The following is a 26350-nucleotide window of genomic DNA, read 5'->3' as shown; positions in this document are numbered from 1 at the left end:
AACCACGGCGCAAGGTTGTTCTTTTTCTCCCCTAACAATACATAGGGAAATAGAAGAATAACAACAATCATAATTTGGCATTCTATATCGATGCGATGTGTCTACCCAAGTAAATGAGTATCTACGAGAACAATGGACCACTTCAAACCCCCCGTTCCTGGCACCAGCGCTCCACCTCGCGAGCCAGCTTCTCGCGCTGATCCCGCACCAGCTCCATCATCGGCTCGACCTGCTTGCGGTGCGAGGCGATCAGATCCTCCTGGCCATTAACACCATTCGACACAACGGCAACGCCCTCTTTTGGCGCAAGATAGGCGTCATAGATGGAGACCATGAGGTCCATGACGGCCGAGAGCTGGTTGGGAAGCCACTAAAAGCCGTTAATGTCAGCATCAATCCCATGAAAAAGTGTGTATGTTCATAAAGGACTCCCTAGAGTGTGAAGTCAAGGGAGACAAGAGTCTTTGACTTACCGTCACAATTGGACTGCCACCCGTGGCAGTCGGGTGCGGCGTACGGCGGATGATATACTCACGCGCAAACAGCCAGTGGCGCCACCGGAAGCTGCGGATGTGGTTGAGGGTTCTGAGGAACAGCACCGCCGTCTCAGAGTCCTGCACAGCGAAGTTCTGCACGCCTACTTCCTCGGCCTTTTCACGGATATAGGTGAGGAACTGGCGATGCGGGAGCGGGCGATAGGCGCGGAACTCATGCAGAATTTTGGTGAGGGGAGTCGACGGCATTGGGATCTGGCAGAGATGGTCGAGGAGCGGGATCTATGGGATTGTTGTTTATGTTAGCTGTACTGATAATCTTTGTCCTGAAGGGGCTGGAGATTGATACGTACGATGCTGTCATTGGCACCGCTCTCGCCGCGGAAGAAGAGAGGCTTGTTGTCTTCGACGCCTTCGTAAATTACTCCGTTCGGGAACATGGACTGCGAGGTAATGCCGAAGATGAACACGCGGAAGGAGAGATACTCGGATGGCTTGGAGTTCCCCCACATCTCTATACCGGAGTTAGCAAATCATGGCAACAAAAGAAATTGAGCCTTGCGAGGGAATCCCTGGCTAATGGAGAGGACAACTTACCTTCCATGGACGCCTCAATCTTCTCCATCGCGCACAAAATCTCCCGGAATCCATCGTTGATATCAGCCCGCGGAGCGTGCTGCTCCAGGTTGTCGACGACCTTGAGTGCACCGCTAATGAGGGCACCGGTCTCCTTGACCATGTCCACGTGGGTCAAAATAAAGCCCGCCTCAGAGCTCTTAGGGTCGTGGCCGCGCTCGAAAGCGCGGATCAGACGCAGGTTGGAGTACTCCTCCAGACCCTTGGAGGGATCAGCCACAGTGTAGTTGAAGAGGGCATAAGAGGCAGCATAGGACATGAAAGGAGGCAGGTCCAGACTGGAAAGACTAGTCAGCAACGATGATCTTATGGCAACAATATTTCCAGATAGCAGATGCAGTCAAGGAAAGAAGGGAAGGGAGGGGAAGAGAAAAACCTACAGCTGGGCACAGCGATACATAGGACGAGCAACAGCCTGAGGAAGTACATCACGACCAAGACCATAACCGTTGTCGGGATTCTTGCACCAGTTCTCCCAGCAGGGCTCAAGCAAGTACGAGGAGGCCAGGAAGGTATAGTCCCGGAAGACAGCGGCGACGGTGAACAGATCCGGAGAGCCGTCGGCAGTGACCAGCTTGTTCACCTCATCTGTTAGGTCTGAGAGCTCGGCCTTGACAGCGGGGCCGAGCTCGTATGTGGCCAGCAGACCAGGCTTGCCATCGGCCTTCACGACAGGGAGACGATCCACGAGAGAGGCCAAGGGCCCGAAGACCTCTGGCAAAGTGGAAGGGGCAGTGGCATAGGGCAAGAACCCCGTGGAGGTGGTGATGGTGAAGGGGTCCAGTGCATGGGACAGAGTGGAAGGGTCCTCGTTGACATGGGGGAACTGCTCCAGGGTTCTGGCGGAGGGGAAGGGGACTTGGGTTCGGGTCATGATGATGATGATCCAAGACAATAAACAATAGATATAGGACAAGGAATATATAATGGTCCAGTAGAAGGACAATGATATGTGCTAGGTATAGGGGGAAGGGGTGGTGGATAGAAGTATCAAGGCCAAGGACCAAGGTTGGGGAAGAAGTCAGGAACCAAGGAACCAGGAGGAATGGGTCAAAAAAGAGAAGAGAGGAATCCAGGGCACTTGAAGGATGAGAAAAGAAAAGAAAACTCGATGATTTGGGCGGGTGAGGAGCAGATTCTTATAATACTCAGAGGCCGGTATCAATTCCGGCCTCAAGCCCACCATTACGAAAGAGATAGAAGATGGCGTGGATCCGGTGACATCGGGCATTTGGATGGGTCTGTGAGTTCTGATAATGTTATGACACAGCTGAGGGAAGCCATACAGGGTGGTTTCGGTCCAAATGGACTGTTTCGACCTCGCTCTATACATCCAAGTGGTCGACATCAACATCCAGCAAAGAAGGGCAGGAAATGGTCACGGGGACACGCTAAGCCCGATCCAGAACTGGATAAAAGAGCCGCTTTGACAGCTTTCACAAAGGGCGGGCACTTGGTCAAGGCTATAAATGTCTCAGGAGATATCTGTCGACGACTCGGATATAAGATATTGCCACCTTGTTGCCATGATTCTGACAAGCATACTGGTTGCACACTGCCTGGCTGCGAGGCGTGCTCTATATTTCATCCGGTGCCAAGACTGGAGAATGAAATAATGCCCTATGATTGGCGGATAAGGCCAGATTAGACTTTCCTAGCGTCCTGAGGCCGGAATTCAGCCGGCCTCCGCGAATAACCGGCCTCGTTTTATATGCCAGGCCCGTTGGATATCTGCATGTCTTTGGATGAAAAGTGTGGGGTTATTAGGTTAACCCTCAAATATACTCTAACTTAACTTCTCGTCTACGGGCTATTTAATCTATCATTAAATACAAAGAAAGAAAAACATGTTAATGTTCAGAGATGTTTCTTGATATGTAGCAAGTCCTGTAGCAGACAAGATCTTATAATGCGACAATGGAATAGAATGAGATAGGCGATGCCCTCTTTATTGCCATGACGTACCTACTAAGCTTATATAGCACACTAAATTTAACGAACAAGTTTCTGGGCCTGGGGGAGTATAGCAGCAGTTGTTTTAGAGCGGAACTTGGTAGTCTGCCCCGAAGTAAAGGAGGAGCCCGATGTCACAAGGGATTATCAACCGAGTCGAGAAATTCACATTTTTCCCCAGTCGTATAATTCAAACTTGATGTCGGATAATTCCTTGAATGGATTGACATTTACTAGTATCATACCCAATAGAGACGATGGGAGTTCTTCTAGTTGGTGTATATATTTATACTCCAGACGAGATCATTAATACTAATTTCTTGCTATAACACTGTCATATTGATTTCATTTTCATTCATTGTATTATATATCCATCATCATGGATTGCTTGGGCTTGCAACAAGGCATTCGCCCTATAAGAGCAGCCGCTCGTAGTTCATGCCCAAGTGTAGATATCCTCATTTCTACTGAATGCACACTGCCTTGTCTCAAACCAGCCAGTATGACTCAGGGCTCTTCTGCTTGTTGCTCATATTATTTCTTTTGTATTGTTCCCTTGAACTGTAAAGTAGAGACGAGTTCATGCTTAACATATCATACATGACAGGGTATATTGTACACGACGCCAATTTATACATAGCATGCAAGATGCAGAATTTCCAGCTCCCACAACTGTCAATGAATGACTGGCTCCCCATGGAAATCACCCAGTGTAGTCCACCAAAAGTACATTCCCGAATGACCCAATTGTCCAGATCAAAGCCACGCCATACCACCACCTTTGAGTATGTTCCTCATGTCCCCGGACTTGGATTGTTGTCTGCTGGATTTGAGTCGCCAGCGTTTTTGGACACGTTCTGAATCTGGAGATACTGTTGCTCCAAGGCCTTTTGCATCTCGAAGTCGGCTTGACGTTCTTGGCGGACGCGTTGCTTCTCCATATCTCGCTCGACACCCTTGTGCATAGCCTATCAAACCAAGAGATCAGCACCAATCCATTGCCTCAAGATAGACCGACACTAAGTAACATACCGCCCTTTCCTGCTCTTGCGACCAGTGGACAAAGTAGACAATGCCTGCGGTACCCAGCCCAGTGGCAGCCAAGGTGATTTTGGATGCGCGTGACATGGCTGAAATCCAAAGCGATGCTTTGTCACAGCTGCCAAAGATTGAAAATCCAACAACAGCGCCCTCCCCGCAAAAAACATGTGCGGACGATCACCAATGCGACCAAAAAGTGCGGATCGTTTATCGATGGGCGGTGGCTGGCGGCACTATCCGCCCCCCACCGCCTTGGGGGGCGATGCGTGGCTCCGAGCTGTCGTCGCAGCTCCAGACTCTCCGCTCGTTGCTGGTTTAGAGTCTCTTTTTCTTTGCAACCCCCGTTACTTTACAGATTGAGAGGGTTCTTGGGCAGCGATGGTAAGCAGAATGTTTCTTGTGCTCGTGCTCAGCTGCTAACCTCGAATGAAACAGTCGGCTCAGAACTCCGCGGGCATTCAGACCCTCCTCGATGTAGGTGTTGACTGTGTGTCGGTTTCGGCTGGGAGATACTGATGATGAAACTATTAGGCCGAGAGAGAGGCTCAGAAGATTGTCCAGCAAGGTTAGTGTACTGTGCTTGTTCCTCTGATGTCATTCGAGACCTATACTGATATATTCTATCCAATTTAGCCAGAGAATGTATGATCCTCGAGTCTACCAGTCAGCACTTTCCCATGAAGCCATTTTCTTACACAATGACACAGATCGCACCAAGCGCATAAGGGACGCCAAATCCGAGGCGCAGAAGGAGATCGAGGAATACCGGAAGCAGAAAGAAGACGAGTTCAAGAAGTTCGAGGCTGAGGTGAGACGAGAGGGCAGCGCAAATGTTGTTGATTCAACAGGGATGGCCTGCTGACGCCAGTTTCCTTTCTAGCACTCGAGTGGATTCAAGAAGGCTGAGGACGATGCAAGCCAGGAGGCCGAGGCCAACCTGAAGGAGATCCAGGAGGCCGGCAAGAAGAAGGGCGACAAGGTGGTGAATGACCTCATCCATGCGACAACCGATGTGAAGCCGGAGGTGCCCGAGAAGATTGTGTCCAAGGCATAGAGTTGATATGATGGGTTTGGTTTGTCTTTACACGAGTATCAGCAGCACGATGCTCTTTCATGGCTATTTATCGATATCCAACCTTCGGAGAATATGAATTTCTTTTTTTTTCTTTGGGTTCCTGTGGCCATCGCATAGGTACAGACAAACGACCAGACCACTCCAACGCCGCAGATGTGGCGTTGCGAAAGAAGCAACCTGCTTTTCACCTACTTTTTGATACCCCCCCCCCCCCCCCCTGCCCTGCCCTCTTCCCCCTTTGAATCTCGATGGATTTCAAAAGGCAACAAGTATTCTGTGATATAGGGGCGAAACACGATCCTGGGGTGCAATGTTAGCAATGAGGCCAAGACCTCTTGCACCTTGGGGTGTTGGTCATTAGGGAAAAGCTGGGCCAATTCTGCAAAGAACGTCCGGAATTCCTCGTTGCTAAATTTCGAGATCGATTGCTGTCGTGGGACTTTGTCTCTCGTCTGGAGCTCCAGCAAGGTATTTTCTGGATCGGATTCGACAAACACCCATTCTTCCCCGAACCGTTCTGCCTGCACCAAGTCCCATATGGCATTTCGCATCCATTCCTTCACTCGAACATGAAAGGATTTCACATCCTTGGGCTTCTTTGAAAACAATTGCGCTTGGTATCCTTCTCTGGCCTCTGATCTTTCCACCAAGTCGCAGAAGCGTTGCAGCGTTGCCGTGTCCAACGGATCCACCAGCTGGATATGTTCCTCGCCCAACTGACCAAAAAGTTGCGAGTCGATCATGTCCTTGCGGGTGACATAGATAGGGACCTCCTGCAGACAGATTACCCAGTTCTTCAACTGAGAAAGAATCTCCCATTTAGGCCGTCCTAACGGGATCTCCCACATGCAGACACGTTCTGCCGGGATCATGGCCGTCTGGCACTGGACCGCATAGTCAAAGAGCAGCGGGACTGAGTCTTTGGATCTGTAGTGGGCAGAATCCGTACCAGGGAACAAGAGCAAAGTAGGGATGTCGGTCGTTGAATCGAACCACCGCGGGGAAAGCTTAGTGTTGGTATGACGCATGGGAGTATTTTCAATCCCTTCGATGCGGTCTGTCTCAAACACCACGTCGCGAGGTTCCCTACAGTCACGGGTAATCACTGGGGACTTCCGACTCTGCTTGGATGCCCAGGTACGCATGATGCTGCCGTAGCTTTCCAGCAAACGATGCGGCACTTCCACTTCGAAGACCCTGCATTTTGGAAGGCATTACTTCCAGATGAGATGCCGTAGCTCTGGCGGGAGGTAGGGGAAGAGATGAAAGTTGGTCTGATCACTCATGGATTGAGATGGTGAAGTGCGGTGTTGAGAAGAAAGAGGACTAAGATGGTGCGAAGTGAAGAATCTACCCTACCTTTTGTAGACTTTGACAGTGAATTCACTGAGATCCTATCTTTAAATAAGTGAATCAAATTTCCCTCCAGAAGAGGTATTTTACTACCCGAGCATAAGCACCAAGATATATTATAATATTTTACTAAGCTCTTAATTATTTTATCACTATCTAGACAGCTCTCTGTTTACTTATGATTGTTAATATATCAGAGTGAGTCTACGTTAAGGATATATTTTAATAGAAGGTTAACAATAAAGCAACCTATATAATAGACAGATACTTTCCAAAGAGTAAGATCCAAAAATTGCCTATCAAGCATATTCATCTAGTGACAGAGAATCCTAGAAACACTAAATTTAGAAGCCCTGTTCAAACCAGACTTTTCCAGCGACTTTTTCAACTCCACCTCGCCGAACTGGATGTCGGTTTCCCGGGGTTGACTCGGTTGTCGCAGGAATAACTTGTCAAAATCGATTGTAAGCGCCCCGTTTTGAGGCTGCACGTAGACATGGTTGTTTTCGCCTTTTTGAACAGCCACGACTTGTTGGCGGCGCTCCCGTCCATTGTTGTTTTCCCATTTTTCAAACACAAGAGAAGGCCTGGTCTGGTTGATCCTCAAGGTGATCACGGTCTTCACATCCCCCTTTGATTCTTGAAACCAGTACCGAACACTCGCGTTCAACTTCGACGGTGACTCCGAAAATGCGACCTCAACAACGAGAGATGGCCAGTCGTCGGTTCGGCCGCTGGGGCGCCTGTTCGGTAGGAATTGGCAGTCTGGCTGTCTTGCGCCATGCTCGCCAGAGCGGGTAGCAGGTCCGGTACTTCGGATGGATTCATCAAGCCCGAGGGGTTTAAGAGCTTCAAACAATTGTCGATCGAAAGCTGTGGCAGCAGCTCCATGCGCAGGAGAGACCGGCATGATAGCGAGGAGGAGACGTAGAGTCTTGTCATAAGCACTCCAGGAACGTAGGATGTTTTTATCGTTGGTGTTGAGGAAGTCACGAGTAAACGCCTGAGGCTCAACTCCTGTGAACAATATCCACTCACTGAACCCAAGATCCTCTTGCTGACGATGGCATTGCATTGCCCGAATCGCTAGAAACTGCCCAATTCCTTGATATTGGTATCTTTTAATTTGGGGTCCTAGATCGCCTAGAAAGCCCTCACCAAGAGAAGCTGTATTAGGCTCGGAGTCTGGCTTAGAAGACATTGTGATCAGTATAAACAGAGATTAGATACTTGTCTCTCTTGAAAAGAAGCTCAGAAATGCGAAGAATAAATTAAGACGCTGTCTTCAAGTCTCTGCCCGAAGTATCTGGTAGCCTCTTGCGAGGTGACATCAATCCGCGTAATACAAGGGGCCTGATATTGATGAAGGTCTTGCTCGGATGCCGGTGACATCGGAGATATCGGTCTATAAGGAGCAATTAATAATGGTACAGTAACCGATCGATGTTATGGCCTCCATAGTGATCGACGATTATCAACGTAGCATAGGATTCTCGAGTCATTTGAAATACCTCAACCTGCCTAAAAGGGAAATTCTCCCTGACTCAGTCACCGCCACGAAGGATGGAAAGCTGAATGTGCATCACAAGTATAGGTGACCCCGCTGGGGCCTTTTCAGCAGTCAAATTCTAGTTTCACAGCCAAGAGAATCAGATCTTGTCTTAGAATTTTTCCTTGCTGCCATTCTTGATCAAAGATAAACATCATGGCCGAGTTTCCTGCTCTCCAGCCCGAGTTTCTGTTCTTCATCCATGGCCTTACTATATCACCTGCTAACCGCTATCTAATTTATTCAGGTAGTGCTTCTCGCAAGAACCCTGTACGGGCTGTGGTAAGCACCGGATTTCCCTTGACATTATCACCAGGACCCAATAGACTAAATACATGCTTGTCTCATTCTGATAGCCCATGACCGGAGGCACGCTGAAGAGCGCTGCTGGATTCACCCCTGAGATTGATGCAGATTTTGTGAGCGTTGGCCATAACTACCTCCGTGGAGACGCGTTCGACAACACTTTGTTCTCACTGCCTTGGAATAATGGCGTCTTTAACAAGACAACCCTTGAAATTGAGGACCAATCTATGGCCAAATGCAATTAAAGCCACAAGAATACAAAGCCCTGCCGTGCACTCTACGCGCAGAATGTCCTCGATGTGGACAACTTTGACCTCTTCGATAAGCTCATTCACCAGTCAACTACCAAGATCAACCGCTCGAGAAGAGCCCCGGCCGCTTCCTGCTAGTGGATTTAAAACCATTGAAGCCGACCGTCTGATTGAGGAGGAGGAAATACCGGATTACCGAGCCGATCGCTTCTATCCCGTGCGCCTCGGCGAGGTGTTTCAAGAACGCTTCCAAATCATCGCGAAGGTCGGATTTGGCAGTTCTTCTACGACTTGGCTTGCTCGAGATCTAAGGTATGCAAGCACTCTTAATTAGCATAAGAGATCATCAGTGTGTCGCATTAAAAATCTATGTGCATACCTCCTTGGTCCACCGTGAACTTCCATGCTATGATCACCTTGCCCGTCGCATAGCACACAGCTCTCACCAAGGACGTACCGGCATCCGGAGACTACTGGAGTCATTCATAGCTACCGGCCCAGATGGGGAGCACATTGTCCTTGTCTTCCTGGCTGCACAGATGAGCCTGCGTGATATGAAGGTGGTATTTCGAAAGAGTGGACTAGATGAAGATCTAGTAAAGGAAGCTATTATTGAGCTTCTCAAGATTTTGGATTTTCTTCATGCCGATGGAGAGGTTGTTCATACCGGTATTACCCTCCAGCTCTTTTCCCCATTGATTCCTCCTTGTGTGTCGAGTGACTAACTTATGGGTAGATATTCACCCTGGTAACCTGCTCCTTGGTGTCTACGATAATAACCTCTTTAAAAGGCTCGATGACAGAGAGTTTGAGGTTCCTGTGCCCCGAAAGCCTGTTTCTCTTCTTCTCGGACAATATCTCTCTCGCGCCTATCACGGCCTCGGGAAGGCAAGGATTGGCCCCGGGCCTCATGCCGGTGACATCATGCCCTTGGAGTATCGAGCCCCTGAGACACTCCTTTGGGTGGGCTGGAGTTACTAAGTCGATATCTGGAGTGTTGGCCCCACGGTGGGTCTGAACTGAATCAGAATTCTTTCGATATGTGAAAGCTGACGGGATTCCGAGAACAGACCTGGGATCTTTTCCAGCCAAAAAGACTGTTCACAGCACGCGATGAGGATGGCGATCTTTACGATGCTGCCCACCTCGCCGAGATGATTGCTACATTGGGACCGCCGCTGCCTGAGTTCCTGGCGAAGAACCCAGAGAAGAGGGCTGACTATTGGGATGAAAGCGGTATGTTGCCCCCCCCCCCCAAGCTCACAAATGATGGTGGCGGAGAAGAGAAAAACAATTCCACGATGCCCCTTTTATGCTCTCAATTACTCACAGTACGTCTGTATATCCTTTACTAACTGGCATCACAGGGGAATAGTTAGGCCTGGCTCCCATCCCTCACGCCCGCACGATGGAGGCTCTTGAGACTCGACCCCAAAACAAAACAGGCTTCCTTCAATTCCTCCAAAGGACTCTGACTTGGTTGCCAGAGGCACGACCAGCAGCCAGAGCACTCTTACAGGATCCTTGGCTGAAGGATGAGGTGTAGATCTATCTAGACCAAGGTCATTCAATAGCCACGAAAGAATAGATTATGAAGACAGTCAAGGGACCGTAATGATTAGAAATATGCACTCATTAATTTTTTATTTTACTACCTTGTGACTACTTTGTGGGGGTCGATATCAAGGCACTCTAGCGCAGATGCCAGCCTGAGGCAACGAAAAATAGGTTTCCCCGTTGCGTCATCCCCACATCTAAACAACAACCACCTTCGGCCATGGGATATGCAGTCGCGATTCGGAATGCAGTCAAACCCCAATTGGTAAACTGCTGGCTTGATCAATCATCCTACCTGGCCCGTCGCGGGTTTCACGCGTCCCCGCGCAGGTTAAACTCAATCCTCGAACCGCGTCTGGAGGACCATGGCAAGGTCATTCACGACGAGTACTCGGTGATCCGAGACCACTATAGTTCGTATATGGAGACACGAGAGACTATTGTATTCATGGATATCTCTTGCTGACAATATGTGTGCAGTCGCCCCCAAACACCCAGTCGTTCTCGCCCATGGTCTCCTTGGGTTTGACGAGTTGCGCCTCGCGGGTCCATACCTGCCCGGTGTTCAGTACTGGCGTGGGATCAAGGAAGCACTATCAGCGCAAGGAATTGAAGTGATCACGGCCACGGTACCGCCGTCGGGATCCATTGAGGCACGCGCCGAGGAATTGGCCCGAGATATCGAAGTCGGCGCGCGGGGGAAGGATGTCAATATCATTGCGTATGTTGAGTCCTTGGCTTTATTTGGAGCATTGGCGTTAATATAATAATTGGTTTGCGTGCAGTCACAGCATGGTAAGATAGCTCTCTCCTCTCGTCTTCCAAACTGAAGCCGTTATTCATCTGTTTTCTAGGGGTGAGATATCGCGATGGAATACCTTTCGAATTCCACGAGCTAATGCAACGGTCAAAGTGGCCTGGATTCACGGTACATGATTAGCCATATTCGACCATCAAAGTTCAAAGTGTTGTCGCTGACCACCATTGCGACTCCGCACCGAGGTCTGGTATTACAACCTCTGTTTCTTTCCGACATTGTTGACTGACTACTTGACAGGATCGGCCGTGGCGGACTATTTCTTTGAACAGATCGGAGGTTTGTGAATGCATCTACCTTCGCATTCCCTCCCAAATGGAAGCTCACTCGACATGTCTTGCAGCGGACCGCCTCCCACAGATATACTATACCCTTGAACGATTGAATGTTGAGACCGGCGCCTTTGCTCAGCTGACCCGAAAGTACATGGCCGAGACGTTCAACCCTAGTACCCCGGATGTGGATGACGTACGGTGCGTACCACCACCTATCTATTGTGCTGACGGGGATCTGATTCGCGTCTAGGTACTTCTCGTACGGCGCATCCGTGCAGCCTAGTATCTGGTCTGTCTTCCGACTATCGCATCGGGTCCTCGCCGAGGCTGAAGGGCCCAACGATGGCCTGGTTAGCGTGGCCAGCAGCCGCTGGGGAGGCGATTCCGGATACAAAGGGACCCTGGTAGGCGTGAGCCACCTCGACCTGATCAATTGGAGCAACCGGCTGAAATGGCTGGCGGGGGAAATCACCGGCAACCGAAGAAAGTTCAACGCGGTCGCCTTTTATTTGGCCATTGCAGGTATGTTCGGTAGACGTGGATCGGACCTGGTCAACAGCTAATGGGGTTGGATTTTGTTTTCAGATATGCTGGCGCGAGAGGGACTATAACCGGGGTGTACGATGTATATGCGAATACCTCGATATTCCTTGCCCGGGATACCATATGCAGCCATATTATCTAGTACCAATGTACATAGATGGGCTGAAGCCGATCACATTCTATTATTATTATTGTGGGGCCGAGAGCGATCGAACCCTGTTTAATCGCGTGGAATTCTGGTGCCTGGAACACCGATGTCTTGAATTTTCTGTTTATCTTGAGATCTATGATGATGATATTCACAATGATAACCTTAGCCCTAGCAAAGAAATGCCCTATAGTATCCTAGACTTACTATATCAGAAAATACATATATGGACATTCCCGAGTCTTTTGCATCTTGTAGAATCCCGGCATCTTCCGGTTGATCGCAAGTTGCATATAAAAATCATCCCAGGCAGCGAGATCAACGTGGCTGAGCGAATTCGAGGCGCAGTTCAAATAGTTAAAACCACTGCGAAATCAGCGAGTGAACCGTGGGTGCCGAAGCCAAGTCAAATCAGTTGATCCCAGACGTCATTCCACGGGTCCGCTTCCCCTCGCATATAATCCGCATTTCTTCCCCCCTCCAAATCTGACAACCCCACGACCTTAACTCCTTTCACCTCCACAAGGAATTGTTTCTTGCGCCTTGTCCGATCAGTCGATATTCCCCCGATTTGACGATTTGATCGCACGCGCACCCCACACCAGAGAGCGAGAGCCCTAGCCAGGGTTTCGGGCGCCCGTCGCCATGTCCGCGACAATCCTGTTGGACAGCCGGCATACTCATTACACCAACCTTGACTTCCTGTCTGGCAAGGTTGTGCTCGGTTTACATACTGAAGCAGCGATCGGCGGCATCCAGGTCAAGTTGGAGGGCGAGAGTCGCACGCGCCTGTCCGGTCCTCGGAACCCACAGAATGTGAACTCCGATAAGAAGCGGACAGAGCTGGAGGTCCACAAGGTGAGCGGTGACTGTCTATTTAATACACCGATGCTTTTTTTGTGATATCTTGGACGTGTAGCTGACTGGGTTCAGATCTTGTACAAGGTCGCGACCGTCTTCCCTACGCCGGGTGTCATGCAGCAAGGGTCGCCAGCTACATCGTATACGTTCGCCCCAGGGACGTACGAATATCCATTCCAGTTCAAGGTGAATATGATTTTGGTTTGGTTCTCAACACACACAGACACATCTCGCCTAACCTCGGTCTAGTTCCCTTTCAACAATGCTTGCAGCACCCACAATAGCATGCTCACCAACCTCAACTTTAGCGGGTTGAAAGTTGAGATGGCCCGAGACACCAATCGCCATGTCAAGAAGACTCTGCCTCCCTCGTTGAGTGGTTTCCCCGGTGAGGCCGACATCAAATATTTCGTCAAGGCAACGGTCATTCGGCCACAGTTTTACAAAGAGAATATCCGGGCGGTGGGTGTCATATTGAGAGAGAACAAGTCCAATTGCGCTTGGTCAAGATTGCTGACAATTTGTTAGCTCGTGGGCTTGAATTTCTTGCCGATTGAGCCACCCCGAACTGGCAATCCCAACGAGGAGACTTACGCAAGGCGGCAACACCAATTCTCCAAGATCTCCAAGAAAAAAAATCTGTTCTCGCGCGTTTCTAATGCCGCACTTGGAGACATTTATGCGGAACCTCCTCGAGTGGCCTTGGATGCTCGCCTCCCCAACCCGTCTATTCTCACATGCAACGAACCAGTTCCACTTCGTCTAATCGCTAGGAAGTTGACCGAAACCTCAGACATTATCTTTCTCCAAATGCTACAAGTGGAACTAATTTCGTACACCAAAATCATTGCCCATGATCTTACTCGCAAAGAAACTGGCTCCTGGGTCATTCTGAGCCGCAGCAACATGCAAACCCCGATGGGCAAACCGGGCGATGCGGTAGGCACCGATTGGGTTATTGACCCTAACTTGTGGAACCATCTACCTCTACCTAACTCGGTTGCGCCATCCTTTGAGACGTGTAATATCGAGAGAACTTATGAGCTGGAAGTGCGAGTTGGTCTAACCCATGGCACCGTCAAGGAAATGAAGGTATGTGGGGATATTAACCGCTTGTGACATTGCCCATCTGACCTTTTTTTGTAGCCGCAACTCATTGTTCTGCCATTACGAATGCCGGTCAGGGTTTACTCTGGAATTGCTCCCCCTCAGGCCCTCCTGGATGCTATGGCAGCGGCAACTCTTCAACCATCACCTTCAAAACCATCATCTCGACCCAGCTGGCCGACAAACGAAGGTAGCAGCCGGCCGCCTATGCCCCCACGACCAATGGATGCGCCAGTGCCCGTCAGTACTGCCGAGGTTTACGATGATGCACCGCCCAGCTATGAGGATGCCATGGCGGAAAACCTAAGCCCGGTGGATGGACCACGCCGCGAGTATCACCCACCAGATACCTCTTCTTCCGGGGGTGCCATGGACTCTGGAACTGATGCCAAATCGGCAGCCGAAACGGGGAAGGCCCGTGAGGAGAGCCCGGCGCCAGAGGGATCTTCAGCGCTTCCTTACTGCCGCGACAGCCGCTCGTCCTCGGAATCCTTTGACATGCTACCCACCACTCCGCCCGAGTCTCATTCTGGATCCCCCTCCACGTCTCCGGTCAGACGTTCACAAAGTACCATGAAGGTCCCCCGGAATCCCGTGGATGAGGAAAGCCCTCCGCAGTACCAGCCTGTTGCCGAGAGCCACCAACTTGCCCCAAGTGCCGTGGAGCGACAGCCTTCCCGGAACAATCTTCGCCCCATGAATCTCGGCGTGCCTACCCGAAAACCTGTCCCGAGCCCGAATAGACGAGGACACTCTTGATCTTTCGAGACATAACCGCCTTGAATGTGACTATGAGCGCACCCATCGCTCCAATATGGTGCTGGTCTCACCAAACCTGGGAGCGAGAAAAAAGTCAACCCTGCTGGAATGCACATCTTGACATCCAACATAGGATCATGCCACATCTGTGGTATTGTCTCTTTTCTCACAAAGTCGCATACCCAATTTCCTGCCATGATCTGGCGTTTGTGGCCGAAGAATCCTTGGCCCATTTTTGCGCGGAGTCAGGTCGCGTCTCTTTTCTTCAACGGCATAATGCATATTTTAATAATTTACATTATGATGTAAATACCGAGACAGTGATTTTCGGTGACAGTTTGCATCATGGCATGTTTTCTTCATGTTCGTGCGTAATGTTTCAATCTTCAACTCTCCTTCCAGTCGGATTTGGACACCTCTTCTGCGTCATTTGCAATTCATATATCAGGATAGATTATTCAGACAGTTTTTCACAATTAATCCCTATGAAGAGACAATTACTTCTTGTATCTTCGTCTTCATTGTTTACAGATCTACGCTAGGTGCCCGAGGCATCAACCCTAATACGGTTAGCGCCAACCGTCCATCTCCACGTTTTGAGCTTCGTTCTTTTCTTTGTTGGCAGCTGCGACGACATCACTGCGCCTTGGACTCAATTCGGGGGATGTCCAATCAAATAGTCATGTGCCAATCGCCATAAACGTTTATAGTTTTATTTCAATCGAAGAACACGACTCATACGCCACTCCGACCACTGCACCCCCGAACCACGTTCTCAACCCCAGAAGCTGAACAACAGCTTCAAAACCACAGCTCTCGCGCTTTCTCTCGGCTAAATGGTTTAAAATATCCTTTAAATTCTTCCTCATTATGCGCCTTCACCTCATTATCTCGCGTCATGGCCTGCCCATCACGCGCATTCTCTGGACAACCACCTCGGCAACCTCTGCGCTGGGCGAATATGGAGTCCATCGCGCAGCCTCGGCCTCGGCCATCGCAGCCTCACGCACACCGAATATTGCTTTCGCGAACGGCGGATACACAATTGCACAGCTCCTGGAGGACGTGAACGAGGTAGTGCCGCTCGAGACCGAACCGAGCATGTTTGATCCCGAATACAGTGGACAGTGGGGCTTGGAGGATTATGTCGTCGAGGTCGGCGGCTCGGAATGTCTGCATTTTATGGAAGTGGATGGAATCCTTCGCGATGGCGATGAAGTTATGTACGTGTGGATCCCTCTGGAGAGAGGTGGGAGTAACTCGCGCGCCCGATTCCAGGACGCGACATTGACGATTTTACTGACTTTGCATGCTGTATCTAGAATCCGTGCCCTGCAGCTGTCGGACCTTCGAGCGCGGCGAATCTGTGGCCGTCACCAGATTACGGCCGAGGGCAAGCATCTCGTCGATGGTGTCCCGTTTGGGTCACCGTTTCTGAAACGGACGACTTCCGCGCGACCTGGAGTTTCTATTCCACCTAGAAAGAAGCGTCGCACTATTTTCTCGGGCTGGGATCAGACTCTGGACTATCCACCCGCTGACCCGAACGCTGACGAAGAAGGCGATGGCGACTGGGTGCCGCCTGGTGACGCTGGATTTGGAAAAGAACTGTCGATCTTGCCGGCGGAGCACGAGGAGTCCGATCTGGGAACCGTCATCCGCCACCCCATTGACCATGATGCGGAGACTGACAGCGACGCGGCTGAATTTGAGCCGGAAGAGGATGAATTGGAGAGCGAACTCCAAGCTCTTAAGGAGGATTTCGAAGAGCCTGCATCCCAGTTTATCGACATTAGGAGAACAGCGAGTGGGCCCACCTTGCGCTCTACGTCTACAGCCAAGCGACCGTCGTCGGCCGATACTCTACGCAGAGGGTCACTGGTTGGGGCTTCATCTCTTTCTAGCAAACGGTCTCGCGGAGACGAAACGTCGCCGAGGACCTCTAAGGCCGTGAGGTTCAACAAGGGTGACGAAGATATGCCTGACCTGCCGGAATCTGATGAGAGTGCTGTGGAGACACCGTCAACCTCTAAAACACCCAAATCGCCCAAATCGTCCTCGCCCTCGTCTACTGACTCCAGTGATGCCTCATCTGAGGATGACTCCTCGGAAGAGGATGAGTCGTCCGATTCGTCATCTGATTCAGACGATTCCTCGGAAGAATCCTCGTCGGAGTCAGAAGAGGAAGAAGTTTCTCTGCGTTCCCAGAAGAAGCGATCTATCATGAATCCACCCGGTCAAGGATCAGTGCGGACGCGAAAAAGCAACAATCGGTACAAGCTTCGCCGCCGTCTCTCGAAGCTGAAGGAGCTCGGTGCTTTACCAGCGGAGGCCGACTTTGCGGCCCTGCGCTCGTGGGAAAATTCTAACGGAGGCTGGTATATCCCCGAGGAATCGAGCTTTGTTGTTAGTGCCCCGAGCAAGACGTACAAGAAGGAACAAGAGCAGAGGGAGTTCGAAGCCAAGCGTCAAAAGCTTCTCCGGGACCTGGCATCTGGTGGTGTCGATGTGGACGAGACTTCGGAGAAGGAAAATGTCCCGCCGCATCAAGCTGCTGCAATGGAGGCGGCTTTCTCCGAAGAAGCAGCTGACGCCGACAAGTACAACAATGAACTTGCTAACCGACGGACTTTGGATATCGCCAGCTCTCGACGGATGCTGTTCGGATCTCTTGGCATGCGAACGCCACGCACCAAAGAAGATGAAGACGAGACACGGCGAAAGTTTGCTGCCCAGGCTAGTACTGTTCAGCCTCGGAAGAAGACAGTGGACACGCAACCGGTCGAGGAGGACAGTGAGTCGGACGTGGATTGGGAGAACAAGTTGGTCATCCGGGCTACCGAGTGCGTCTTTGACGACATCGAATTGAGCGCGCCTCCCTTCCCCTTCGAACAACGCTGGGACTCGGATGCCGATGCAATCATCCGACAGCGCAAGGGCTGGGGCAAGAAGCGGAAGAGAAAGCAGAGAGCCCAGGTCTACTATGGCAATGAAGAAGAGCAAGACGAGTACGAAGATGGAAATGGAGGCTACGATGATGGTGATATTCAACTCAACTACGATGATCCTGAGCCGGAAACCAACAAGGCCCCAACTGCGGAGGACCACAAGGCGACGGCCACGGATGTCCCGGATGATCTTCCTGCTCTGCCCAGTGACTTGGATTCTGTACCGGATTTGACCGATAGCGATGCAAAGGTTGGGGCAATCATTGCCTTCCGACAGCTCGACATGTCCAAGGCTACCAACTGGCAGCCCCAGATGTCCGAATATCGTGTGGCTGAGATCCACGCCATTCTGGATCACGGCATGCTCAATGTACGACTCGCACAGCGTCACCGAAAGCCCAAGGATGACGCTGTCGATCCAGATGATGACGAGCCCCGTCAGTACAGCGGGTTTGAAATGCCAGGGCTCGAGGACGACGAAGAAGAAGACGACGGCTATCGCGATCTCACCTTTGCGGAGCTCAGCGACCCTAAGCTTCTCCGACCTGCGCCAGGGCCTGTGGATGCCGAAATGGCGGGTGGGGACAATACGGAAGAAGGTAGCATGTCAGTGCATTGAGTTTGGTTGTGGTTTCTGTGCGCTTACCTGTCCCCTAGTGTTTCTGTAATCCAGGACTTCATGCCGAACGGCCAACTAGCAGCTCCGCCTGCCGACATGGATCTTGATGAAACCACCTTCATCACCGTTGTGACTGACGACAACCAGCTCCAGACGCCTCGCGAGTCTTTCGCGCGGGCGTCAAATACCGCGTCCCCCCAGCAAACCCCTGGCGGGGTGAGACTCCCGCAGACGCAAGCTCAGAACGGACACGATGAGCGCAGCGGCATCTTCACAGTGCCCTCGCCGTCTTTCTCCGGGTTTCACTCGGCTCGATCTGTGGCACACGATAGCCCAGAGCCTCAGGTCGAAGACGAAATCGAAGAGAGCAATTTTGAAGGACGTACCCTCGATGGAAATAATCTCGATGGCCATACCTTGATCGGAGAACTACAGTCCGGTCTGGCAGACAATTCCAATCAAGACTTCTCTGCGCTGTCCTTTGCGTCCGTCAATCAGTCTGGCGTTGAACTATCTCCTGAGCATCAACAGCACGATCGCCGGGTCGTTGATGACCAGCCTGCCCCTTTTGCCGATTCAGCAGAGGACGTTTCCCGACCTGACTCACTACTGTCCCCGATTCAACGGCCGGAAGTCTCTGGCTCGGGGATGTCTCCATCCGCAAGGGGTGTCGAGAAAAGCCCCAGCGTCGAAGGGAGCTCGGTCCAAGCTCCAGACTCATGGGAGAATATTCTCGATATGTTGAAGAATGGTCCAGTAGGGGGAGATGACCAGGAAGGAGATGAAGATGAAGAGGACGATGAGGATTACGAGCGTGAGGAAGATGACAATGAAGACGAAAGTGAGGATGAAGAGGATGAAGACAACGAAGACGAGGACAAGGAGGAAGATCAGGATAAGGACCAGGACCAAGACGACTACAATATGGACCACAACCTCGACCTGGGTTCTTCACGCGAATCATCACAGGCCTCGCATTCAGGTCAACCACCCAGGAGCGGCCAAGCAGAGCCTCAGTCCCAGAAATCGGCAGCAATGGAGACCGAGTCGCCCCCGGCCTCCACCCGTTTGAAACGATCTCTTCGCTCTCGGGATTTAGGTTCTGCCTCCCAGCCCAATGCCTCCCAGACATCTGAAGTCGTGGACTTGACTGCCAGTCCGGAGGCTTCCTCGCACCCAGCACACACCAACCCAGAGCCGGAACAGTCGCAGAGCTCCGGGGAGTCGGGGTGGGTTTCCAAGCCGGGTGCAGACCAGGATACCCTCCCGCGATCATCGGGGCGACAGACCCGGGCTTCTTCAGGGAAGGTGCAGCGCATGACTGAGGTGAGTATCAGCCCGCAGACTCAGCGGAAGAAGCCATGGTCGCGGAAGTTCTGAGTTAATTGGTGGGGTCGATATCTACACCAAAAGTACCTACGAGTAGGTACTGGTACTTATTACTGTTGTAGGGATTGTATGTATCTTTGATGCTGTATGTATGGGTGGCATAGTCGTTCGTTTAGCGGATATTTTCTCAAGTCAATTCAATGAGTTACGGCATGAAATCGAGTGGATTAATAAGTATTATTTGAGCTTGAGATCCGCTTCTTTTTCTTCTATTGATATATTCTTTTCGATAGATGTTTATTCCTGAGGCAAGAAACTTGGAGATCATCTGACAAAACGTCAGCGTTGATTGGCGGACAGCGATGATCAGCGTGATGTCATTTGCATACACTACAAGATCGCGAAGTCGATTCCCTCGAGATGACGTGAACGACAAGCCCGGAGAGAATCCAATGGACTCAGTAAAGAGTGCCCTGGAGCTCGATCATCGATCATCCTAGTTTTCCCTCGATAATGCTCCGCAGTCTCCGGCGTCGCCTCCCAATCCGTGTCCCCCGAGTGCCATCCAACGCATCCCAGCCCCGGAGTTATCGGTGTGGCTGTCGCAATCACCCAGGCTGCTCGTGCGCCTGCGGTAGCCATCCCTCTCTTTCTTTTGTATCTTCGTCATTCTCCACCTTCTCATCCTCTGCCACCAGAACACCATCTATTTCCGCATCACCCATAGCTGTATCTGTGTATCCTCCCTTGCAACTCATCTTCCACCCCGCCAACCCCGCCCGCAGTCTCTCCACACGCACCATGGCCACCCAAGAATACAAGCTTAAGGATATCGCCTCGTTCGCGGATCTCCAGCCCATGGAGAAACTCGAATGCGAGGTCGAAGGTATCCCCGATGGCAGGGTGCTGGTCCTCAAGTTCGATGGCCAGGTCCATGCCATGAGTCCGCGCTGTACACATTATGGTGCGCCGATGAAACTGGGCGTCGTGGCGCCGGATGGTCGGATTACTTGTCCCTGGCATGGAGGTAAGAGTTATCTTGTGTCAGCTTTTGTTCAATCACAAGGAGCCCCAGAAGAAAAAGACTATGAATGAATGGACGCTGACGGTATGGGCATTGAATAGCTTGCTTCAATATTGGTAGCGGAGATGTTGAGGATGCTCCTGCGCCAAATGCTTTGAATAAGTTCGACGTCTTTGAAAAGGATGGTGCTGTGTATATTCGAGGCACCGAGACCGATATCAAGGCTGGGCAGAGGAATCCCGTGGTCCAGTGCAGTGTGTCGAAGCCAGAGGAGCGGGTTGTCATCGTCGGAGGGTGAGCTTTTACCCTTTTCTTTTCTTTTTCCAAAGCTTCCCCTTATCGCATGACAGCATTGTGCTGGGTGATAGCAAGTGTCACTAACATCCACCAGAGGAAGCGGCACACTCGGTGTCATTCAGGCTCTTCGCGAGTTGAAATACCCGGGCCAGATTACTATCATATCGCGCGAGCCATACCTCATCATCGACCGCACCAAGCTCTCCAAGGCTCTGATCACAGACGCGTCCAAGATTCAATGGCGACCACGGGAATGGTACACCACCGCAGCGATCGAAACCATCTCAGACGAAGTAACCGGCGTCGACTTCCAGGCGAAATCCGTCTCCACAAAGTCCGGGAAGTCCTTCCCCTACACAAGGCTCGTGCTCGCCACTGGCGGCGTGCCGCGCACACTCCCTCTGCCGGGGTTCAAGACCGGCGAGCTTGAAAACATCTTCACGCTGCGTGGAATAGCCGATGTCCAGGCCATTCTGGCTGCCGCTGGTCCCGAAAAACCGAAGAAGATCGTCGTGATCGGCAGTTCCTTCATTGGCATGGAGGTCGGCAATGCGCTGTCCAAGGACCACTCGGTCACGATCGTCGGCATGGAGGCCGCGCCCATGGAGCGCGTGATGGGCGTCGAGGTCGGGCGCATTTTCCAGCGCAACCTAGAAAAGAACGGCGTGTCGTTCCAGCTAAACGCCGGCGTTAGCAAGGCCACTGCTGCCGAAGCCAACCCCAAGTCTGTGGGCGCCGTACACCTCCAGGACGGGACTGTGCTCCCCGCAGACCTGGTGATTCTCGGCGTCGGCGTACGGCCCGCCACTGACTTCCTGCGCCAGAACGCGGCCGTGACGCTTGAGAAAGACGGTTCCCTCCGCACAGACACCCACTTCTCCGTGCCGGGCCTCGACGACACCGTTTTCGCCGTCGGCGACATCGCCACCTATCCGTACCGCGGGCCCGGCGCAGACCTCAGCGCTGGTGGCTCGCCCGTCCGCATCGAGCACTGGAACGTCGCCCAGAACTCTGGCCGCGGCGTTGCCCGCGCTATTGTGCATGCGCGCCATGCTCCGCTTGCATCCCTGCCGCCCAAGGCTTTCATCCCGATCTTCTGGTCGGCTGTAGGCGCTCAGTTGCGGTACTGCGGAAACCCGGTGAATGGGTATGATGATGTGTTGCTCCATGGGGAGCCTGAGAACGCCAAGTTTGTTGCGTATTACTGTAGGGGGGACACGGTGGTTGCTGTCGCGACCATGGGCATGGACCCGGTCATGACCAAGTCGGCAGAGTTGATGCGTCGTGGGAACATGCCCGGCAAGAAACAGATTGTGGACGGTGTGGATGTGCTGCAGGTTGGCGTTCCTCAGAGTGTGAGAGTGTGATAGTGTGAAAGATGGGTGAGATAGGAGATGGGAGATGGGGTGGAAGTTGGAAGATACTGAGGGAAAAGAACACAAGTGATATAGCATATGGATTCTGGCAATTGACATATACACATTTGACATCAACAGAAAAAGAAAATATTAAAGAGAAACCGGAACGCCCACCGAGGATGTAGTTGATAGACTCTCTTCCAGTCTAACCGTGGACCTTTTCTTTCTTCTTGGACTTGGACTTCTTGTCCTTTTTGTCTTTACCGTCCTTGGTCTTCTTCTTCTTATCCTTTTCCTTCCCTTCGCTCGGAGCCTCGATGTCCACGACAGAGACATTGTGCTCGGCCGGCGGGGCCAAGGGCACAATGCGCGTCACACCCCTAGGCGGGATGTAGAGTGACGGCGGGAAGGACCGGCCCTGGCGCTCGGCCTCCAAAACAGACTCCTCTTCCGCGGGGGAGAGCATCGTGCCTTCAATACTCAAAAAGCCTCGATCGCGATCCGTGCCCGGGATGACATCGACGTCCACGACGCGGAACCGCACAGATCCACGCACCCGGTGCCCCGAGACGGACTGAAAATAGCCCGTGGCCGAGTCGTCATCGTTTTTGTCGTCACCGCCGATAGTAATTTCCTCTGCTAACGCGGTGGGCTGGAAATGCTCCTTGTCGGCGTCGAAGCCGGCCGGCTCGCGGTCCTCGCCCGACTCATCGTCGGTAGTCGGGGCGCTCTTTTTCGCAGATGCCCTGCCCGCGGACTCTCCTTCTTCATCTTCGTCGCCCGGTGGAACCCACGTCCAGTTCTTGGGCAGGCGTTTGCGCTCAATGCCAACAGAGAAAAGATTGAGGACGACGGCGCCCAGAAAGCCCTCGGACTGCACGTTGACCAACCCCTCGAGGGTTTGGCCGCGCTTTGGGCGGAAGACGAGGAAGGTCGCCGTTAGATACACATACAGCACACCGTACTCGTCGGCGGTGGTCGCGAGAGTCAGCGGCTGAGGGTTCGGGTCGGACGACGGCCGGCCCGTCGATGAGGGCGGTCGGCTGGAGATGGATGCATTCGAGTATGCCAGGACAATGCCCTTCAGCGGCGGGAAGTAGGTCAGGAGCAGCGGCGAGAGATGCTCCGCGAGCAGCGAGGCTAGCGCATGCGTCGGCGAGATGGAGATGGGCGAGAGGGGCAGGTAGATTGTGGCCGTGGTAAGCGTGAACGGCGAATCCGGCTCGGTCTTGGGCTCGGTCGATGTCGTGTCCGTGGCGCCCTTTTTGCTTTTCGAGCTGGCACTCGACTTCAGTGTCTCCGTTTGCTTGCGCTTCTTCGACGGCGTTGCATCCTTATTCTTGTGCTTGCGCTTGCGCTCGTCCACAGTCCGGGCCGGGGAGGTATCAATGTCCATTGCGTCGACGGCCATGGTGGACGCAATTGAACGCTCTCGCAGAGCTGTCAGGTTGGGATTGAGTCCAAAAGTTGGGGTTTCCTTTTCGTACTTCGTCGACTTTTTTTTTTTCCCCATTTTGATTTGTCCCAAATAGAAGGCGGTGGAGACAGGCGGTGAGCGGAGGGGGCCAAATGGCGTCTAGCACTTTGGGGGCCACAAGACCGTGGTAATCGCCAGGTGGCAGGCGAAGAAGAACTTGTCAAATATCTTTGCAAGAATGTCGCAAAGTGACTTTGATCAATTGCAGTCTGCTGCATCCTCGTTTCTTCCCCTCCTGGGGTGGTCGGTGCTTCCCAATGTGAGTGGATCCGCGGAAGTGTCTTGTTTATTCGCATAATAGACATTCAAGCTTATGGTGATCGACAGTATGCAACGAGCTTTCTCCAGAGCGTGTACTATGGGATCACTATTCGTGCCGGCGAGCCTCGGCCGCTCCCGCAATCCGCGCGGTACGAACGACACCGCCGTCGCATCTTCATCTTCGTAATCACCAGCTACCTCCTCTACACCCTCTACGAGACCTTTCACCAGATCCAGCGCGCCGGTGACCTCTACCAGGTCCTGGGGGTATCGCCTTTCTCCGACGAACGCTCGATCCGGTCGCGGTTCCGCCGGCTGGCCGCCCAGCACCACCCCGATAAGATCGGCCTGGACTCCGGGTCCGAGGCTTACTTTTTGTACCTGCGCCGGGCCCAGGAGACTCTTGTGGATCCAGTGAAGAGATTCGCGTACGACCGGTTTGGACCGGACATGAACAGTTGGGGCGAACAGAAGACCGCGCGTGATTTTATCATGACGGCGTTGACCCGCACGATTGTGCCGCAGTATGTTGGCGGGTTCATCGTGATGGTGGCGTTGAATTGGCTATGGTGGGCGAACTGGGGACGCTATGTGAGTCTTGGAGAGGAATTGGGGAAAGAGACAAGAAGACAAAAAATAAGCTGACTTTGCTCTAGTGGCGCTTCTATACCTTTGCCGCCCTGCTCGGCCTCGAGATCGCCTTGATCACTCAACCACAAGCGGTGTTTATGCCAATCACCTATCTCCCTGAGGAGATTCGCGCCTGGCTTCCCGAGCAATCTTTCTACCTCCTCCCGTTCCAAATCTTGACTCTAGCCCGTCGCGCGTCCATCACCCTACACATCTTCATCTCGCAGATCGCTCCGGCCGATGCGAATAACTCCGATAGTGCCGGCGACAAGGTGTCTGTCAAGACCCTGCAGCAGTGTACCCAGCTGCTGAATGTGACACGCGCAGCTGAGCGCGAAGCCACGCGGATGCTGCACCTAGGCCAGGCGCCGTTCCGCGGTGACCGCGAGAGCGTGTCGACCTTGCGCCGTGGCATGAAAGAGGGCTTAATCCTCGGCGGAGTGCGCTCCAGCCCAGAAGTGCAGCGGGCAGTGGAGCGGGTTCTGGAACGGTCCAAGACCGAGGGTGAAAGTCGGACAGACTAGAGAAGAGTTGGCCTGATGTGTTGTGTATAGTACGTAGACCCGACCGTAGTCTTCCCTCGACACTTGTGTACTTGATAGGGCTTGTGGATTTTCTATAAAACGATGGCATTTACATATTATCTCCCAAATGCTTATAACATCTATAGCCTTTTCATTATTATCATTGTGAGCCCAGAAGTATACATTCGTAGCTATCATTGCGTTGTTTAGCATTGTAGTTGGCGTAGACCTGTATATTCCATTTCATATGCCATTTAATGTGTTATCGTGTCTTTCATGACCCGGGGTGTTTCTCGTTCTCTCGTCTAATTTAGGCGCCCAGAAAGAGCCCGGTAGAGCTGCACTCGGCCATAATGCATTCTCTCTCCCCCCAGCTTCCCCCAGTCCCTTGAGCTGACACCTCCTTTTCCCTCCTATCTCATCATCAAAATTTTATTCCATTCTTTCTCTAAACTTACGGTCTATACTGACCAGATATTTCCTGGAGCACATATCAAGGTACCTAGGGAACATCCATCTGGTCAACTGGCATGCTCACCACATGGACAGATGATAAATCGACATAACCATTGCAAAGATCCAATTCAAAACATGGATTTTGACGATATAAGCCTGGACGAGTTTGACAAGCTAAAGCAAGACTGGGTGAAGCTCTGTTCAACCTCCTTCCCAGGGAATCTGTGAGCCGACGAGCCGTTATCGACACCGGGATGACTGTCTCCTCCACTCAATGCACTGTGGCTCCTTCAACTTTAGCTTCCGCCTATACTGGGACGATGGTGCCGAGGACTGGCTGATCCGGTTCCCCTTGCCGGGGAAATCCATGATCTTGGACGAAAAAGTCTGCCGAGAGGCCCTCCTTATGCAGTATGTTGCAAATAATACCTCGATTCCCGTGCCCCGCGTCATTGCCTATGGGGCCGCGAGTGAGAATCCGACGGGCTTGGGATCTTTCCTCATCATGACCTGGATCGAAGGGAAAAAGATGTCGGACCTTCTCCGCAAAGAGGGTGACGCCTGTCAAAGAAAAAACACTCAATCCGATCATCGGCCAGCAGATCTTGCGAACCATCTATGGACAAATGGCGGGAATTCTGCTAGAGCTCTGGGCTCTCGACTTTGATTCAATCGGAAGTTCTGGGCAAAGGCCTCTCGGTG

At 52.0% G+C, this 26350-nt stretch overlaps 13 protein-coding genes across 13 annotated transcripts; 8 read left to right on the top strand and 5 right to left on the bottom strand.

Annotated features, from left to right (window-relative positions):
* Positions 1-142: 142 nt before the first annotated feature.
* Positions 143-2004, bottom strand: NUU61_005677 (indoleamine 2,3-dioxygenase family protein; the record flags this gene model as incomplete). Its single annotated transcript, XM_056656259.1, has 5 exons — positions 143-370; positions 474-776; positions 848-1008; positions 1092-1408; positions 1511-2004. 5 exons carry the CDS (start codon positions 2002-2004, stop codon positions 143-145), a joined length of 1503 nt encoding a protein of 500 aa, XP_056511872.1.
* Positions 2005-3877: 1873 nt separating this feature from the next.
* NUU61_005676 (protein PET117) lies at positions 3878-4211 on the bottom strand (the record flags this gene model as incomplete). Its single annotated transcript, XM_056656258.1, has 2 exons — positions 3878-4051; positions 4116-4211. The coding sequence occupies 2 exons, from the start codon at positions 4209-4211 to the stop codon at positions 3878-3880; spliced, it is 270 nt and encodes an 89-aa protein (XP_056511871.1).
* Positions 4212-4764: 553 nt separating this feature from the next.
* Positions 4765-5178, top strand: NUU61_005675 (uncharacterized protein; the record flags this gene model as incomplete). Its single annotated transcript, XM_056656257.1, has 2 exons — positions 4765-4932; positions 5005-5178. The coding sequence occupies 2 exons, from the start codon at positions 4765-4767 to the stop codon at positions 5176-5178; spliced, it is 342 nt and encodes a 113-aa protein (XP_056511870.1).
* Positions 5179-5387: 209 nt separating this feature from the next.
* NUU61_005674 (uncharacterized protein) lies at positions 5388-6344 on the bottom strand (the record flags this gene model as incomplete). The annotated part of the gene is made up of 1 exon (XM_056656256.1): positions 5388-6344. One exon carries the CDS (start codon positions 6342-6344, stop codon positions 5388-5390), a length of 957 nt encoding a protein of 318 aa, XP_056511869.1.
* A 521-nt stretch (positions 6345-6865) lies between these two features.
* NUU61_005673 (uncharacterized protein) lies at positions 6866-7753 on the bottom strand (the record flags this gene model as incomplete). Its single annotated transcript, XM_056656255.1, has 1 exon — positions 6866-7753. One exon carries the CDS (start codon positions 7751-7753, stop codon positions 6866-6868), a length of 888 nt encoding a protein of 295 aa, XP_056511868.1.
* Positions 7754-8257: 504 nt separating this feature from the next.
* Positions 8258-8652, top strand: NUU61_005672 (uncharacterized protein; the record flags this gene model as incomplete). The annotated part of the gene is made up of 2 exons (XM_056656254.1): positions 8258-8383; positions 8458-8652. 2 exons carry the CDS (start codon positions 8258-8260, stop codon positions 8650-8652), a joined length of 321 nt encoding a protein of 106 aa, XP_056511867.1.
* Positions 8653-8695: 43 nt separating this feature from the next.
* Positions 8696-11870, top strand: NUU61_005671 (triglyceride lipase; the record flags this gene model as incomplete). The annotated part of the gene is made up of 11 exons (XM_056656253.1): positions 8696-8970; positions 9098-9327; positions 9395-9621; positions 9729-9894; positions 10467-10628; positions 10696-10936; positions 11001-11010; positions 11070-11071; positions 11129-11222; positions 11273-11505; positions 11558-11870. The coding sequence occupies 11 exons, from the start codon at positions 8696-8698 to the stop codon at positions 11868-11870; spliced, it is 1953 nt and encodes a 650-aa protein (XP_056511866.1).
* Positions 11871-12643: 773 nt separating this feature from the next.
* On the top strand, positions 12644-14725 carry NUU61_005670 (arrestin (or S-antigen), N-terminal domain protein; the record flags this gene model as incomplete). Its single annotated transcript, XM_056656252.1, has 5 exons — positions 12644-12856; positions 12932-13045; positions 13109-13321; positions 13388-13951; positions 14006-14725. The coding sequence occupies 5 exons, from the start codon at positions 12644-12646 to the stop codon at positions 14723-14725; spliced, it is 1824 nt and encodes a 607-aa protein (XP_056511865.1).
* Positions 14726-15595: 870 nt separating this feature from the next.
* Positions 15596-19672, top strand: NUU61_005669 (uncharacterized protein; the record flags this gene model as incomplete). Its single annotated transcript, XM_056656251.1, has 2 exons — positions 15596-18279; positions 18331-19672. The coding sequence occupies 2 exons, from the start codon at positions 15596-15598 to the stop codon at positions 19670-19672; spliced, it is 4026 nt and encodes a 1341-aa protein (XP_056511864.1).
* Positions 19673-20422: 750 nt separating this feature from the next.
* On the top strand, positions 20423-22309 carry nfr1 (putative AIF-like mitochondrial oxidoreductase (Nfrl); the record flags this gene model as incomplete). The annotated part of the gene is made up of 3 exons (XM_056656250.1): positions 20423-20648; positions 20747-20939; positions 21037-22309. 3 exons carry the CDS (start codon positions 20423-20425, stop codon positions 22307-22309), a joined length of 1692 nt encoding a protein of 563 aa, XP_056511863.1.
* Positions 22310-22505: 196 nt separating this feature from the next.
* NUU61_005667 (DNA-directed RNA polymerase I subunit RPA43) lies at positions 22506-23711 on the bottom strand (the record flags this gene model as incomplete). Its single annotated transcript, XM_056656249.1, has 1 exon — positions 22506-23711. One exon carries the CDS (start codon positions 23709-23711, stop codon positions 22506-22508), a length of 1206 nt encoding a protein of 401 aa, XP_056511862.1.
* Positions 23712-23955: 244 nt separating this feature from the next.
* On the top strand, positions 23956-25192 carry NUU61_005666 (J domain-containing protein; the record flags this gene model as incomplete). The annotated part of the gene is made up of 3 exons (XM_056656248.1): positions 23956-24036; positions 24105-24629; positions 24695-25192. 3 exons carry the CDS (start codon positions 23956-23958, stop codon positions 25190-25192), a joined length of 1104 nt encoding a protein of 367 aa, XP_056511861.1.
* A 591-nt stretch (positions 25193-25783) lies between these two features.
* Positions 25784-26315, top strand: NUU61_005665 (phosphotransferase family protein; the record flags this gene model as incomplete). The annotated part of the gene is made up of 2 exons (XM_056656247.1): positions 25784-25837; positions 25866-26315. The coding sequence occupies 2 exons, from the start codon at positions 25784-25786 to the stop codon at positions 26313-26315; spliced, it is 504 nt and encodes a 167-aa protein (XP_056511860.1).
* Between the last annotated feature and the right edge of the window lie 35 nt (positions 26316-26350).

Source organism: Penicillium alfredii (assembly GCF_028826965.1).
Source record: "Penicillium alfredii strain IBT 34128 chromosome Unknown utg000007l_segment0_segment0, whole genome shotgun sequence".
NCBI classification, from domain to species: domain Eukaryota; kingdom Fungi; phylum Ascomycota; class Eurotiomycetes; order Eurotiales; family Aspergillaceae; genus Penicillium; species Penicillium alfredii.
This window is presented reverse-complemented; position numbering and strand designations above follow the sequence as displayed.